General features: G+C 47.9%; 6 protein-coding genes across 6 annotated transcripts; 3 read left to right on the top strand and 3 right to left on the bottom strand.

Annotated features, from left to right (window-relative positions):
* Positions 1-880: 880 nt before the first annotated feature.
* On the bottom strand, positions 881-5444 carry N7483_000290 (glycoside hydrolase family 18 protein; the record flags this gene model as incomplete). The annotated part of the gene is made up of 18 exons (XM_057083728.1): positions 881-993; positions 1056-1163; positions 1230-1282; positions 1333-1407; positions 1466-1554; positions 1615-1767; positions 1823-2506; positions 2577-2643; positions 2705-3056; positions 3436-3568; positions 3619-3709; positions 3775-4054; positions 4104-4141; positions 4222-4601; positions 4653-4816; positions 4895-5037; positions 5107-5233; positions 5297-5444. 18 exons carry the CDS (start codon positions 5442-5444, stop codon positions 881-883), a joined length of 3198 nt encoding a protein of 1065 aa, XP_056949877.1.
* Positions 5445-6457: 1013 nt separating this feature from the next.
* N7483_000289 (muramidase family protein) lies at positions 6458-8489 on the top strand (the record flags this gene model as incomplete). The annotated part of the gene is made up of 6 exons (XM_057083727.1): positions 6458-6514; positions 6587-6923; positions 6991-7400; positions 7483-7797; positions 7866-8077; positions 8159-8489. 6 exons carry the CDS (start codon positions 6458-6460, stop codon positions 8487-8489), a joined length of 1662 nt encoding a protein of 553 aa, XP_056949876.1.
* A 181-nt stretch (positions 8490-8670) lies between these two features.
* Positions 8671-9623, bottom strand: N7483_000288 (uncharacterized protein; the record flags this gene model as incomplete). Its single annotated transcript, XM_057083726.1, has 2 exons — positions 8671-9061; positions 9121-9623. 2 exons carry the CDS (start codon positions 9621-9623, stop codon positions 8671-8673), a joined length of 894 nt encoding a protein of 297 aa, XP_056949875.1.
* Positions 9624-10776: 1153 nt separating this feature from the next.
* On the top strand, positions 10777-11801 carry N7483_000287 (CSN8/PSMD8/EIF3K family protein; the record flags this gene model as incomplete). The annotated part of the gene is made up of 2 exons (XM_057083725.1): positions 10777-10943; positions 11231-11801. The coding sequence occupies 2 exons, from the start codon at positions 10777-10779 to the stop codon at positions 11799-11801; spliced, it is 738 nt and encodes a 245-aa protein (XP_056949874.1).
* A 554-nt stretch (positions 11802-12355) lies between these two features.
* On the bottom strand, positions 12356-13676 carry N7483_000286 (small subunit rRNA maturation protein TSR4; the record flags this gene model as incomplete). Its single annotated transcript, XM_057083724.1, has 2 exons — positions 12356-13492; positions 13557-13676. 2 exons carry the CDS (start codon positions 13674-13676, stop codon positions 12356-12358), a joined length of 1257 nt encoding a protein of 418 aa, XP_056949873.1.
* Positions 13677-13855: 179 nt separating this feature from the next.
* Positions 13856-15601, top strand: N7483_000285 (putative prenylcysteine lyase; the record flags this gene model as incomplete). The annotated part of the gene is made up of 1 exon (XM_057083723.1): positions 13856-15601. One exon carries the CDS (start codon positions 13856-13858, stop codon positions 15599-15601), a length of 1746 nt encoding a protein of 581 aa, XP_056949872.1.
* Positions 15602-16489: the final 888 nt, after the last annotated feature.

The raw sequence follows: 16489 nt of genomic DNA, 5'->3' as shown, positions 1-16489 counted from the left end.
CATTCAGTGCAGCGTCTCTTGACACTACATGTGCGCTTTTCAACCACCATTTGAGGGCCCGAGCCACACGTCAGACCCTGATCACTCAAGTTGTATGTGTCAAAACCAGTCCAGGGACAAGCTGATCGGCAAAGTGTAGATTTTTGACAGCGTATCTCTTGGTCGTATTCGATGCTCGCTTTGGGTTGGGTAGAGGCTTTTGTGGGACCTCACAGGTGGTCAACGAAGCAGTTCTTTTAACGAGGGTTATTTAATCAGTTATAGCAAGTAGAATGGAGGTGAGAAATAGGAATATGAGGAGAAGCTAAGAGAGTAAAAGAGGATGAGCCCTGGAGAGTACCAGGAAGGGAGGATATGGTGGAAGATGTATGTATGTGTGTCACTGCCAGTGGGCTGTGTGATATATGTAGGAGTGAGGACTTACTAAGAGGAGGTGATATTTATAGAAGAGCTAGCAACTTAAACCAGGATTAATATAGCCCTTAAAGTATGAGCACTCTCTATATCTCCTTTTTAAGCATCAACCTTAAAATAAAGGAATTTTAGGCTTATGGAGAGTTAATAAATATATCCTAAATGTTATGATTAGTTATATAAAGACTAGGGAGAAGAATCAGAAGATTTAGGAATAGGGCCTTGATAGTTTTACCTAGTAGGTATTAGGTAGGTATTCACTAGTTTTAGTAGTATTTAAAATATTTTATACTAATATAGGTAGTGATATATACTATTTTACTCTTACTTACCTCTTACTTATCTCTTACTTATCTCTTCCTTTTCTTCTACTTTTCTTCTCAAGCAACTCAACCTGGGTAATTATTGAGTTAAGAAACATGGAATTAAAACTCTTAAACTGACTTATCCTCCCAGGATATATATATTAAGCCAACATAGTCGCTTTATCCATGGCAATATACACCGCCGCATTCGCCAAGAAGTCTGCCAACGCAGCCTGATTTGCTAGGGCAACTACCGCGCCATATGAAGCAATAGCTAGAATATCATTAGTATTTAATAAAGCCTTCTCAAGAGGGACAGGTATGAAGAGAACATACTGGTTGGGTCATTCCATGTTGTAATTGCCTCATTGGTGTAGGTTTTGAACAGAGCCAAAGCGGTTGCCACCTGGTGATCGATATCGGCATTAATGATCTCCTTGAACGCTGAGAGACAGGAGCCAATATTAGAAAATGCGACTATCAATTTGATAACTAGAAAAGATAGCTTACCTCCCACATAATCGTAGCCCGCCTGAGCTAGCGGGTGTGTTGAAAACAACGTCCTTTAATCAAAGAATTAGTGATGGTTAATCTTCAAGGACAATGAACTTACCAGAAGGAGATGAGCGCTCTGTATGCGGCGTTGTAGGACCCGGCCGTTTGAACGTACATGATATAATTGAAAGTGCTATTATGCTTATTAGTAGGCATTTTCTTGATAGATTATATTGGAGGGCAAAACATACTCAATCACATCTGCGAGAAAGGCCACTTGTTCGAGTGGGCCAAGATTTCCAAAAGCAGTGGAAGCAATGAAAGCGTGGGCCGCCGTAATCTTGGTTGAGAATTAGATATTGGTGCTAGAAAAGGTAAAAATTTGGTGAGTAGCTCATACCTTTGCTTTGATGGCGTTCAGATCCGCATCGCACACTTGAAGGTTATCATAATTTGCTGGTGCCTGAGCGTGTCCCAGGGCTCCAAAAGCCGTGATCACGGGGCTAGTTCCCCAGCTTGGGGTCAAAGTACTGGGCCAGTCATCGAAGAAGATCTTTAGGGAATCATAAGTCAGCTTTGTATCGCCGTCAGGAATAAAGTTTACTTACACCCGTGGCGTCAAAGATACCGGTAACAGTAGCCGCCTTCGCTGTGAGGGCACCGCCGCCGGGTAGAGTCCCCTTCGCCATATATTGAATGGCATTCCGCAGTGTCTGTTTCTCAAAGACATGTTCTGTGACGAAGGGTGTGTTGGCCGGTTGAGTGAGAAAAGATGTAACGCCTAAAGCTCCACAAATGGCTGGTTTGGCAATGGTAATCCAGCCCTTGTTGGCTAGGCGGGCAATAGTCTTATATCCGCTATAGGTTTGTGGATACATGTAAGTAGTGGGTTGACCCGGGGCGCAAAATGCAAGAGCCGCACTCTTGTCAAAGGTGCGCTTGGCTAGCAGATGCGCTTCTCGGGACACGAGAGTGTGATTGGATATTTCTGCATCGTGAGAGTCAAAGCTAGCTTCCCAGGCGGGATTTGGATTATAGATGACGCTTCTGGCATTGTTGAGTCGCTGAGCTTCGAGTTTCTGCTCCCATATCTTGATGTCATCAATTGTTACAGAATCAAGGTCGCGCTTTGTGGAAGAGACTGTAGTCAAGCCGTAAAGCGTGCAGTCGGAGTTGAATTCCTGGGATTCCAAGTAAACACCCGTTGAGCTCCCATCAGGATCGGGTTCAGTGCTGCGGCCGTCAATGTTAGGGGGCGATGGGCATAGAGATACCTCTTGCGGGGTAGGGAGCTACAAATCAATATTCAGCATGTAGTATTTCAAATTGCATCTCAATGATTTGGGGGCCTGGGGTGCGTACGTTGGGAGCATTAGGGTTATCACAGCAATAGTAGGAGTAGGTTCCTGGTTGACAACTTGTGCCATCTCTGTAAAGTATGATTAGAATTGAGATACTCTTGGCGGTAGAGAGATGGATCTTAAACTTACGTGGCAATGGGAACTTGACCACTTGGACATTCACCCTGGCAGTCTCTTCCGAAGATAGGCGCTGTCACACTTTGAAGAAGGCCACCTGCAATCCAAGACTGCTCCCAACCAGTAAAGGAATAGTCCGTGCCTTGATGCCAGGCACAGTTACTGTTTGCCCAGGGATCTGGATCCTCACAACAGTAAGACTTCCATCCGCCATCGTAAAGGCACGGCTGCTCGCCACCAGAGCCATATTTGGAGGTAGTCTGCTTGATAGGGTTGCTCGAGGGACATGTTGCAGAGGTGAAAAACACAGCAGGACTTAATAGAAAACCGGCAGTTGTGCAGTACGGTGCCGAGCCAGACCATTCTAGTAGACTTAAAGTCAGTATCCAGGAGAACGACAGATTTTAGACATAGATAGGGTTACAAACCACACTTGTCGATTGTCGCGTCAGAATCCGTCTTGGAGCAACACAGCGACTTATGACCAGTCCAACAGGTGTCGCCCGTTGCAGAAGTACTCGTCGTTACTTCCACTTGATCACTTGAGCAGCGACCTCCAGAGGTTGCACCACAGAAAGGCGCTGAGCCCTTCCACTCACAAGAAGGCACACTTCCGGTTGGGCAGCAATAGTATCTGCTCTGCCCGCTATCGCAGCCATTGAAAATACCTGCATATCCACTGACTTTACCACCAGTCCCTGTTGCTGGCTGGAATCCCGATGGGCATCCAGCATCACACTCACCCCAGACACATTGTGCTGCAGTGGCTCCAGGCCACTTGAATAAAGCTGCCTCGGTAAGAGTGGCGCGTGCAGACACGCCGGTGAGAGCTTTGATGGCACTACCTGAAGTGTCGTCAGTAGAAGCAGCCCAGATCTAATAAGCGTTAATATATAATCTCTTTTCTCCTTCAAGGAAAAACCTACCATTACTCCACCCAGACACTTGCTACTTGCATAGTCCATTTTGAGCTTGAGAGTGTCATTATTATCGTATGAGACCCACTGGTTCTCGTCCCTATTAGACCCGGTTATTAGCTCCAACATTGGCATAGCATACTTAGGCAAAGAAATAATACATACCAAGTAACAATGGCAACAGCAGCATCTGGGTCCTCTACGACCGTAGCTCCATTTGCAATGATATCCTGGATCTCAGAATACATCAAAGTACCCGCAGAGGCAGAACAGCTTCCAGGATTGCCACCTCCAGAGAATGGGCATCCAGCGGTTGTGCAAGTGGGATCAGAGAGAGTGAAGCTTCGTCCGTAGAATCCCATGCCCATGACAACCTTGCTGGGATCGATACTGTTTCTCCACATGAGGTCCAGCGTTTGAGTGATTTCAGTCAGGTTAGTGTGGGCTAGGAGATGAGTCAGTAGTTTATTGGAAGTCAAGCGGAGAAGCCTTACCGTTGATCACACTACCAATATAGGGATCGGTAGAGTCCCTTCAAAATTGTCGAAAATTAGCAACAGTTCTCCTCAATTACCAGCGACAAAAGAGCAAGTAGAAGGAGACGTTTCATACCAGGTTCCATGCAAATCGTAGGTCATGAGATTGAACCAGTCAACATAGGATTCCAGAGACTTGATATCAAAGTTCTGCATATACCAGTAAGACGATGGCAATGTAATAGTCAGACCATAGTTGTGTCCATCTGAGCCAAGCGCATTCTTGAGATTCTTCAGGAATGAGACATAGTTGGCAAAGTCTGCAGCCTGTCCACCACGCTCTGGTGCCACTGGGTATTCCCAATCTATATCGACACCGTCAAAGCCATAGGTAGACATGAAACTGACCAATGACTTGAAGAATGCCGCCTGGGCACTCTCAGACCCAGCAAGGTCAGAGAAAGTGGTTACAGTGGGTTGATCTAGGTCATTCATGGACCACCCACCAACGGAGATCTCTTAAATGGATTAGCAGCAATCCCAATGAAGCTGTCAAAAAAAACTCACCCATGTTTCCAATCCAGGGTTATATGTCTTGAGAGCTGTGAAACGAGAATAGAGTGCTGTATCTTCGTTTGACATAGGTGCGATCTCAAATGAAGTTGGGTCCACAAAGGCAAATGCGTAGTTCAAATGGGTGTAGGCCGTTGTCAGAAGGTCCTCCGGGTACACTAGAGAGAAGCTCAAATTAGAGGCCGAGCCAATTCATATGATTTTGGTGCATTGAGAGCAATATTCAGAGTACTTACTGCCTCGACACGCCCTGGTACTAGACCATCCCTCGTAGTATCCAATGATTCTGTTGCTCGCACTGGTTCCAGAAGAGCATGATGGCTGGGTGACTGTTGTGTTTCCACAGAATTCGCTGGTAGTACCACAGAATCCAAATTTACTGAAACCGTATCATTATTAGTCTTCTCACCCAGAACAATACACATGGGAAATGTCATTTCTTCCCTACCTGCAGCACACGTTCAGTGGGCAAGTCTCGGCAGTCGACCATTCGGAGCCCCAGCCTGGGTCGCAATCACTCTTTGCATCGCATGATGAGATACAGACGTCGCTACCGCAGAAGTCTGGACCGAGACCTATTCATCCAATGTTAACCTGGGGTCTTCACCAATCAGTCATATTGCTATTGTGCCACTTACCACAAACGCCTGTATTAGAACAGCAGCCAATTTTACATGGAGATGTTGCAGAGCAGGAATATGGATCAGATGAGGGGTCGTCAGCCACGACACGCGAGGCAAGTGAGATAACAATGGCCCATCCTGCGATGTGCTTGAGAGACCACATCTGGTACAGCAAATCGTCTGTCCAAGACTGCAGTCCAAAGTATTCTTGTCCTATCCTCAGAGGAAAAAAGAGAAATTCAAGAACTCAGAGTACGTCTTCGGAACAGGGTCATAGGGCTCACTCCGATCCATCAAGGCCTCCTTTTAACTCTTAGCGAGCGTGATAGTGATACTTTCGGTTTCCACATTCTTCCTTGCTCTAACCGCCATGAAAACCCCCTCAGATGCGATATTCGGAGGAGCTAGTGAGTATTTCCTCACCCTTTCAAACTTGGTGGCTGTTGTATAATCAGAGTTGGAACAACCATGAAGCAATGCGAGCCGATGCCGATATACTACCCGTGGACCCTGACCCACATGAGGTCCCAAATTTGGGCTTTGACTCCCATGATAGGAAGGTGGAATCTTCTTCCTCCCTTTGCCGAGATTAGCACTTGATCACTTGCAGTAACTTAAATATTTTAGGTCTAGCGTGCAGGTGCCCAAGTGGTATCCGTGGCGTATTCATGCTTATGCCAAGTTAGGGTGGACCCTGAGATCCTGTCCCCACAAGGGTTCTATAGGTGCCGAGCCCTGCATACGCTATTTATACGCTAGAGAATAACTAGCTTTGGAGTCCTTGACTAAACTACAACCCCGCTCTGCATCCACCGTGACCCATGTGAAGATGTCAGCTTCAAAATTTTTCTATCTCCAACCAAATTTCCACCATGCACAGAGTGAGAAAATAGTCACAACGTTTCAGCCTCCAAAGAGCTACAATGGAAACCGAGATTGCTTCGTCCACTAGCTTCAGCTTTGGCGCCCTTGGCAGAATGTCAGCAGAGCGCAGAGTCCGATAATCGGGGGCATCGTGTGGGAAAAACTGGACGATTGGGGAAATACCAGTCATGGTAGATTATGGCGGTGTTAAAATTCAAACACCACCTCCAAGTCAACGACAATAAGCTGATCCAATTTCAAGTTCCCAGATTTTCTGTTGGTCTTCCAGGAATCAAGACTCGGACACCTACCATGGCCTGGTATATCTGGGGTGTTGTAGCTTTAGCTATGAGAGGAGTGGCGGACAGCGTGAGTATTATTTCCCTCCAGGACCCGTTCAATCTGTACTATGCTCGATTATTCTGACCAGGCAACGTGAAGTTCTTCTTCAACAACACAGATTTCACCTCACAGACAGCCGATATATCGACTGCCTGTGCGACGGCGCTTCAGGCTTCATTGGATTGTGATCCCTTCTTAACCTATGTTATGACCAGCAACTATTATTCATCTATCGGAAATACTACAATCCAAGATGAATTCTGCCGCACGGATTGTTCTAGTGATTTGGCGAGCTACCGTGAGGACGTCGCGACAAGTTGTGCCAATGATCCGCAGCCATTTTCTGGATATCCCGCAACATATTGGGCGGATTGGGCTATTTCTGCCTTTGACCATGTCTGTATGAAGGACGCAGATACGGGAGAATATTGTGTTGGTGTGTTTTTTCAACTTCCATATTTTATGGCTATTATTGTTGCTCACATCCTACTGCTCACATCTAGATGTCATTGGGGAGTACTTTCAAAACCAAACTGTTGAGTCGGACGGAACGGACCTCTCAACGGATCAATTGTGCTCCAGCTGTGTGGTCTCTCTCTTTACCTTAATGCAGGGTACCCCTTATTCAAACTACGACCCTACTTTGGCCAGCGTATGGAGCAACATCCAGAGTCAATGCTCCTTGAGTCAGTCAACCACAGTGCCTACGCTGGACACCAACCTGACGAAGCCTGGAGGATTTGCACTACCCGGATATTCCACATCCTCAGCGCTGTGTCTCTCTGGGATCACATATACTGTGGTTGGTGGCGACAACTGTGAAGCTATCGCTGAGAATTATGGCGTATCGAAAGGCACGCTTATCGCGATCAATGATCTCTATGCTGACTGCACCAACTTGGGGATTGGCCAGGTAGGTGGCTTTTATCTACTAGTACTCTCTATCTCTCATTCTGGGAAACTAACGTAAACGTCATGGTCTATCTGACGCTTAGGTCCTTTGTATCCCGCCTAGCTGCACCACATATATTGTAGAGGGTGGCGACACCTGCAATACGATTGCGAATAGCACCAGCACCAGCTTCCAGCAGCTTGTAGCATGGAATCCCTCCCTGGGCTCATACTGTACCAATTTGATCTCGGGAGAGAATATATGTGTCAGTCCTCCAGGTGGTGTTCAGAACCTAACCACCATTGCGGGTGCCACCGCTACCCAGACGGGCATTTATGCAACAACCATTGCTTCTCGACCGAGTCCCGTTGCTACCGGAACGACAATCGACTGTGGAAAGTACTATCAGGTTCAGTCAGTAAGCGGAGAGGAGCGGTACTCTTCACTATCAATAAGCTACAAGTACTAATTCAAAATTCTCAACAGGGAGATAATTGCCAACTTATCTCGCTCAATCAGACCATCTCCCTTGACCTTTTAGAAGAGATAAATCCTGATATCGACTCAGTCTGTTCAAATCTCGAGCTCGGTGTCTACTACTGCATTCTGCCTACAGAGGACTGGAATGCAACCGCGACCTCTATAATTGTCACGGCCCCGACCACGACCCCGGACGGAACGACCTCTGATTGCTATCAGTGAGTTATTTGTCCTAGCCCCATTCTGAAACCCCGAATAAATAAAGCTGACAAGACTCATAGGTTTTATGTGATCCAAAGTGGGGATTACTGCTCGCTTATCGAAAGCGAATTTGACATTACCATGGCTCAGCTCCAGCTCTGGAATCCAGATCTGCTATCGGATTGCTCTAACCTCGCGCTTGGTGAAGCTTACTGCGTCAATGGTGCTGACCAGGCTTCCACTTCTACTCCTGCGACAGTATCTGCGACTGCTACGGCTGTGGCAAAAAGGGATGTCTCATCCCCGGCTACTGCGGCGTCTCAAACGACTGCGATTTTCCAGGCTGGTGGTGTGCCATATGGGTGGCCTGGGTTAAATGCGCCAAATCTGGCAAGAGCGTATGCAGCGGCGACGCAGAATGTAGCCTAGTTAGACTGGGCAGGGGAACGGAGACGAATGGGGTAGCATAGTAGGATCTACAGTTTGAGATTGGTTTAGTATTGCTGTGCAGAGCCCTAATTTGACATCATGAGCATTTGCTGTTATCCACTGCTCAGCTTGTGTAAAGGTACTCCTAGTAATAATTTCAATTATCTGCGAACTAAACATCTTACGATTCCTCGTAATATTGAACCCCCCACCGATCACTTGAACACCAGATATCCTTATAATGGCGGAATTTCGTCGTCAGTGTATGCAGATCCATCATCTGGAGCGCGACAATTGGGTAAAATTCTTCCAAGATAGTCTCCACGGCCACATTAAAATACCCATTAAATTCAGCGCCGGCCGCATCCTCATCACCTGAGCCTGGCAAGGGTGAAAGATGCGGGGCACCCGCTCCCTTGGATACCGAAACAACAAAGGGAATTCTTTGGCGCTCACGGCGCGGCGCAGAAGATGGAAGTGCACAGGAGAGAACAGACTCCATGGACGCTGGTGTTACCATCAGACAAGCAGAAGTGGCGAGTCCCTGCGGCAAGGCCATTTCATTAAAGCGTCTATGTACGGTATCAGCCTATGAAGATCAAAGTCGCAAATCAAAGTCGAAGAGACATACCTGGCCACATGCGCAGCATCTACGCCCTCTAATTCAGGCTGTTCCACCCACTGAAACTCGAGTAAATCAATCGCCCGGTCTACCTTCGGCAACGAGCCACGATGCGGGGCCAAACCCTCCTCGATAATCGCATCCCACCGTCTTCGAAATTCCGCCCACTGCGCCTCATGCTCACCCCGATAGGGAGTCGTGCGAAACACCACAAATCCCCATTTCCCCCAGTTCTCAGTCTCTGCGTTTTGGAAGACTGAGCTTAGAGTCTGAACAAAAGGTGCGAGAAGCTCCCGCTCTTGTTGCCTGGTTTCCTCTGACTTGGCGGCCTCGACTCGGGCTCGATAGCGGCGACTCATCTCCTGCATGATTTCACGGAAGCCATCCTCGCCGTGAGCGGCTTTCAGACCGTCGAAAAGAGTAGTACGCTGGGTTTCTGAGAGAGCCAAAAGGTCTTCTCCGCTGGCGTTGAGGAGCCGCTCATGCGTCCAGCCTTCTGGGTAGAAAGACATGATTGGATTTAGGTTAGGCTCGTGTTGTGGTGAGGTTTACTTTGGCCAGATGGGAAGACTATGCGCCGGGCAAGGTGCCACAGGTGCCCACCTGGGCAGGTGGTTTGGCATGATAACGTAATTCACCACCAAGCCGCCCCGGCGTGCCCCGGCGCGGGCGCGGGCCCAGCCCTGATCAGCCTGAGCACCCCAAAACATCAGTTGACCCCGGCATAGCAGATGCAATATTTGACAACTCAATTTTCAGGTGTTTCAACATCTGTTGCTCAGTGTGATTGATTTCCAGGCCTGTATAAAAGACTTTAAGGATATTTCACTTGGTATTTATCCCAAAAAGAGTAAATACTAAAAAGTACTGTTAGGTGTTGATTAGACAGTGTGCTAAAGATAAACTACTAGCACTTGAGTAGCATCTTGACAAGTCTTCACACCGCTCTTCGCGCGGCACTGCCACATGTGCAGTGAAGAAGTGAGCGTTTGAAATTGGGAAATGTATGTCCTCAGCACTCGAGCCCTGGAGTGCTTGGCCAGATGTGTCTACATCCGCTCAGATACCTAGGAATATCTGCATACTTTCTACATACATAAGTACAGGGCTCAGTCAGAGTCAGCAGCGTATGTATATAGGTGAGTGATGAGCTACACCTCTTTATATGCAAGTACCTACAGGGTTACCTATATGATTACCTGGAGGTGAACTTGAAGGCTCACTGGTATCGAGGAGCTGGATATACATAGACAACTGCCAGCCCTACATATATCTAAAGTAAGAGATATGTAGGTAAGTGCTCCAGATGTCCATATCGCGTAGACACCTCCACCAACTTTCGTCTTATAGATGCACTGTGTCATGTTTGCTGGTAGATTGCTGAATCTTCGCAGTCAAGCTCATAAAATCACCATCCCCTCAGCCGGAAACTCTACCTTAGTCTCTGATTGAATCTTCTAGAAGGCAAACAAGATAGAGAAGAGATAATTTCAAGGTTTCTAAAAAATAACACAGAATACTCTTGAAGCGGGATATAGATCGGGGCGGAGAAACCATCCAAATTGGGTTCTTCCGTTTACGGGCCACAATCAAAAATCCCACCAAAAAGAACCTCACAAAGACCCGCCTCAAGTGATCTCTAAACCCCCTCATCAATCAAGCAAGATGGTCGCCTTTGACAAGTGTGAAACCCGACCGGCCCACATCGACGCCATTCTTAATGGCCTCGATCGGTACAACCCCGAGACCACCACCGTCTTCCAGGACTACGTGGCCCAGCAGTGCGAGGACCGGACATTTGACTGCTATGCCAACTTAGCTTTGCTGAAGCTGTGAGTCGCCTCTCAACCAGTGCCCTATTCGAGGAGTGTCCTCAAAGCCCCCGGAAGTTTGGTGTCTTATTGTGATGAACGAACTTCTTCAATACACGTTTCCTATTACCTGACCACCCGTCGCGAATGGGGTTGTTGAGAATTTCGAAGCCCTGATCATATATCTCCTCTTAATTCAATGCAACTGCTATTGCATATGATATGGAGCCCACCAATCTTCCATTTCAATCTTATGCAAGATAATATTAGTCCTATAACTAACAAGCGCAACTCCTCGTGAATTATAGTTACCAGTTCAACCCCCACCTCCTCCAGCCTGACACCGTCACCAATGTCCTGGTCAAGGCTCTGACCGTCTTCCCTTCTCCCGCTTTCTCGCTTTGCGTCGCCCTGCTCCCCACTCACACTCAGCCTTTCCCCACCACTCAAGAGGCCAAGGCCGCATCCCAGATCTCCGACTTCGTTGAGTCCGTACAGAAGCTCTCCCAACTGTCCACCCTCCTCGAGTCTGCTCAGTACACCCAGTTCTGGTCCACCCTCAACTCTGACGACCTGTACGCCGATCTGACTGCTGATGCTGCTGGCTTCGAGGAGCTCGTTCGCATCCGTATCGCCGTTGAGGTTGGCAAGGCTTTCCGTTCCGTCACCACCGAGTCCCTGCAGCAGTGGCTGGATCTGCGCAGCGGCGAGGCTCTCGAGAAGTTCGTCACTGATGTCTGCGGCTGGAAGGTCGAGGGCTCCGTTGTCCGTGTTCCTACCAACAAGGAGAACGAGGTCCGCAGCGAGGTGAAGAGCGAGCGCGTTGGTGTGGATATGTTCGGTCGTGTGATCCGCCGCGGCTTCGAGCAGGCCGCATAAACGACCCAACATATTCATTTCTATTTTCATTTATTTTTTTCCACCTTTGATATTATTTTCATCCTCCGTCCCTTCGCTTCTTTGGCTTGGAATATAGCCAGGAGAAAAAAAAAGACATGAGTTCATGAATCCCCCGATCCGTGACGACGGTGATAGATTTCGCATGGAGGAGGCTCGAAGATGAGTCGGGATCTGGCGCATCCGGCGTTTCTTTTCTCCCTTTGTATTGGATTGTGTTTTATGCTTGAAATGAGCGGATGATGGGGTTGAGAGAGATGCCCGTGTTCATAACATACCTCCTATGCCGAGCCAATTCGTCTGGCTCTAAAATATAAAACATACCGAGCAACTATATTCAGTAGATGTGTATGATCGTATAAATTGTATATCAGCTGAAACCCTGAATTCCAAGGTTCAGCGTGGGTGGTCATGGAGATGATCTGATTGCGATGCAAAATTCAATGAAATCTATAGTATTTTATGTATAACTTGGACTAAACCCAAGTTTCAGATATTGCCAGTGGCGGAGATATATCAACTTGAACTCCCTGGGATCATTTCATCTCCTCCCATTGCACACCAGCCCACTCTTCTCTCCATCCAAGCTGTCCAATAGTTTGAGGTGTGCAATCCTTCGCACAAACACCCATAATAATAGTACTCCATTCCATGCCCGAGTCATCCTTTCCAAGACCAACACCCGCACGGCCATCCTCTAGCACACTGATAGCATGCGGCACAAGTTGGAACTCGAATACACGCTCAGCACCACAGTATTCACACCGAGGCATATGGCCGCCACCAGTTGTAGTCACACGACCAGCAGAGTGCTCTGGATGCAAACGCTTGCCCACCTCATCCGCGTAAGAAGAAAGCAGCGCCGTACCGCGGTACTCGTAGCGCAGGACTTGTTCAGGGTTGTGAGAGAGACGAGTAGAGAACTTCATGAATGCTTTGTCGAGTTCGGACTCGAAGGCATCTTTAATGTCTGCACCGCCACTACCATCTTCGTCCATTGGCTCGATTTGCACATTGTCGGGAACTGTTGGTGTGGATGGTCGCGAGAGAGTCTCGTATTCAGCGTCTAAGTAGTAGTTTTGGTATGGGTTCGGGAATGCAGATTGAGCAGGCCAGGGTGCGAGGGAGCCTTCCGATTCAGGTGTTGCTTTTAAACCTGTAACAGCAGGACTAGCCGATGGCTCTGGAGACGAGAGTCTGACCTTGTCGGCGAAGGATTCGGCGAGCTTGGTGGTGGAAGTTTGAGCGGGAGTTGCTGATGGCTTAGGTGTCGCAAATGGGTTATCTCCCGCAGAGGAAGAACCGACGTTGGAAGAAAATGGGTTGGCGTTTGCAGATACGCTGCTCGTCAGAGAGGTTGCGCCGAACAGACTTGCTCCTAGGTCTTGTTTCGGTTGTTGGGGTGCAACCTCCTCAGGCTTGGTCTCTTTCTCTTCTTCTTGCTTTGGTGCAGCGCCAAGGCTGACCTTACGGGCTGAACGGTATGCGCGAATACTTCCTGGCTTGCGGTTGCATGGTTTTCTAGGGCAGCCGAACAGATACAAGCGGCGCTCATCATTTGGGAAATGGTCGGGCAGATCACCATGCAATTCAAGCAGCAGCAGCATTGGACTGTTGCATACCTTGCAGTTAGCGAAATCTCCCGGAGGAGGAGTCTTCTCATCTAGCCATGCCTATTAAAGAAAAGCTTTTTGTCAGCGTGATCGGTTTAGGTCTTGATCTGTATGTGCCACATACTGGCAAACCACCCAAATGGCTAACGGTATCCTCGATAATCTCCTCCGCGGAGTACCCGAGAAGAACCCCGGTATCGGTAAAGTCCTCGTCAATACTGGAGTCGCTGTCGTAGGGATCCATGATAAATTGGAGGAATGTGTAAAGGCGTAAAAAACCCCGCGGTTCAAAAAAAAGTTGCGATAAGCGATACGGCTGCCCCACACGTGTAATATTACACCGTCATTGGTTCAGCCCCGACATCATTCCATCCCCAGCTCTCGACTTGCAGCTCCTTTCTCAACCTCTCGTGACTTCATATCATGTTGTCAGTCATGGGCTCACAAGTAATTCTCGGGGCTCTCTTACTCTATCTGAATTTGTTCATTACTCACAGCAGTGCGGCTCAGCAGCAGCCACTGCACACTGTTATAGATGCCGCCCCTAAGCGGGTCGCCGTCATCGGTAGGTTACAGATCCAACCCAAAACAACATGCAAGATGATCAAGGTCATAGGAGAGAATGAGACTAATGTAAGTTTTGAAGGAGCTGGAGCTGGAGGTTCATTTGCAGCATATGAGTTGCGTAAACTCGCAGATGCCTCTAACATCCCTGTTAATGTTACCGTATTCGAGCGGGCCTCGTATATCGGTGGTCGTTCAACGACGGTCAATGCTTTCGACGACTCCGCATATCCAATCGAGTTAGGTGCCTCAATATTTGTGGAGATTAACGAGAACTTGATGAATGCATCTCGCGCTCTTGGTCTTGATATCCGCGGCGCGGATCATTTCAGACCTAAAGAAACCGAGGAATCCATTGGAATATGGGATGGCTCCCACTTTGTATTTACACTGAAGAACGACTCTAGCTGGTGGAACATCGGCAGGCTTATCTGGCGCTATGGCCTGGCACCAATTCGCACCCAGAATCTCATGAAGAGTGTCGTTGGTAAGTTCCTGAAACTATACCAGGAGCCCTTATTTCCGTTCCGATCGCTATCGGAGGCTGCGGAGGCAGTGGACCTACTCGATGTTACTGCCTCACCGGGCGATGCATTTCTTGAGGCAAATTCGATTTCCGAATTATTTGCAAGAGAAATAATTCAAGCCAGTACGCGAGTGAACTACGGGCAGAACCTGCCCTTAATCCACGGGCTAGAGTCCATGGTTTGTATGGCGACAGATGGTGCGGTTTCTATACCTGGTGGGAACTGGAGGATATTTGATGGAGTTCTCCAAGCTGCCAAAGCTGATGTTCGTCTCAATACGACGGTAACGGAGATTGTAAAGACAAACAATGGTGCTGTGCAGATAAGCTCCAAGCCAACCTCAGATCTTGACTCGACAACTCCGGACGAATCGGAGTTTGATGAGGTCATTATCGCTGGGCCTCTACAGTACTCTGGTATCTCGATATCTCCACCTCTACAGCATATCCCAGATGATATCCCGTATGTCAAACTCCATGTCACGCTGTTTGCGTCCCCACATCGGATCTCGCCTGAATTCTTCGGACTTCGCGGCAAGAACGCTCACGCTCCGGAGACCATCCTGACTACCCTTCCGGAGGGTCATAATCTTGGTTCAAATCCCAAAGGTGTTGGGCCCGCTGATTTCTGGAGCATCAGCACGCTCAGAACTGTCAGTAGATTTGTTGAAAAAGAGGATGGCGAGAAGCAGCGTGAAGATCACTATGTTTACAAAATCTTCTCTCCGGAAAGGCCTACTGCGGAGTTTATCGCTCAAGTGTTTGGGATTGAATATTCTCATGGGACATCTGGCTCAGTGACTATCGCGCCTGATAATACCACCATTGGTGATCTTCCGAACGGCGAGATTAGCTGGTTCCACGAGAAGGTCTGGCACCCATATCCTCTGCTTTATCCTCGCGTGACATTCGAAGATACTCTCTTAGCCCCCAGTATCTGGTACACTAGTGGGATTGAGAGCTTCATTTCAACAATGGAGACGAGTGCACTTATGGGGAGGAATGTGGCAGCCCTTATGGTGCGATCATGGCAGAGAGAGAAATATGAGAGGGGAGTAACTGGGAAGATTGAACTATAGTCCTAACTTGCACCGAAAAGTGTATATGTATCGGTGTTAATTTGAGTAGTTATATCAACATTTGAAAGTTCTATCCATTGAATTTTCTTGGAACATTATAATTTGATTCACCTCCGATATAAGCCCATTCAAAATGTTTGGACAGTTCCCGAGGTCAGCGATCCAAGCTGATTCCAGTAGTACCTGAGACAAGTTCTCATGCCGCGCTTCGCGCGGCACTGCCAGTGTACATAGTAGCAGCGAGCATTTGAAATCAACAAAGATATGTCCCCAGGACTCAAGTGCTTGGCCAGGTGTGTTCACATACTTACGTACAGGGCTCAGCCCGAGTCAGTAGCATCTACTGGTGACTGATGACCGACCCCTCTTTGTGTGTAGATACCTACAGGGTCAGCTTGAGGGGTAGCTGGAGAGTTATCTGGAAGGGAAGGTTAGCTGTTATATTATTGGATATAGGCAACTGGTAGGCCTAGAGATAAGCTGGGCAAGTAGTAAAAGAGGTCCACAAAAACAAGTTTTGAAAATTTGAAGCAAAGCAACCTTGAGCCTGAGATGAACTCCCGTGTGCATATGGATCTCTCCTATTCGAGATGGCATAATGTGAGTATGTAGAATTGCGCATCGACAGCTCAGAACCAAGAAACGAGCCCAAACGTCGGCCCCGGAGGACCGTGTCATCCATTCAATCATGATGTTTGAGGGACATCTGGATTGCCAGCTTGCACATGTCAGTGATGATACCACTTCAAGTTCTTGGATTCAAATCATGATGTTATGTGCTACAAAAAACTTGGGTAAGTTTCTCACGTAGGCAGTAGCATTCAAGTGTCGACTTGAACTGTTTATTAAAATCTGGGTGTAGTTTCAAATTTTTAAACAGAACATTGA

Source organism: Penicillium malachiteum (genome assembly GCF_028827825.1).
Source record: "Penicillium malachiteum strain IBT 17515 chromosome Unknown utg000001l:1.0-8184562.0:1.0-8186909.0, whole genome shotgun sequence".
In the NCBI taxonomy this organism is placed as follows: Eukaryota; Fungi; Ascomycota; class Eurotiomycetes; order Eurotiales; family Aspergillaceae; genus Penicillium; species Penicillium malachiteum.
The sequence above is the reverse complement of the archived record's forward strand: the minus strand, read 5'-3'. Positions and strand labels throughout refer to the sequence as shown.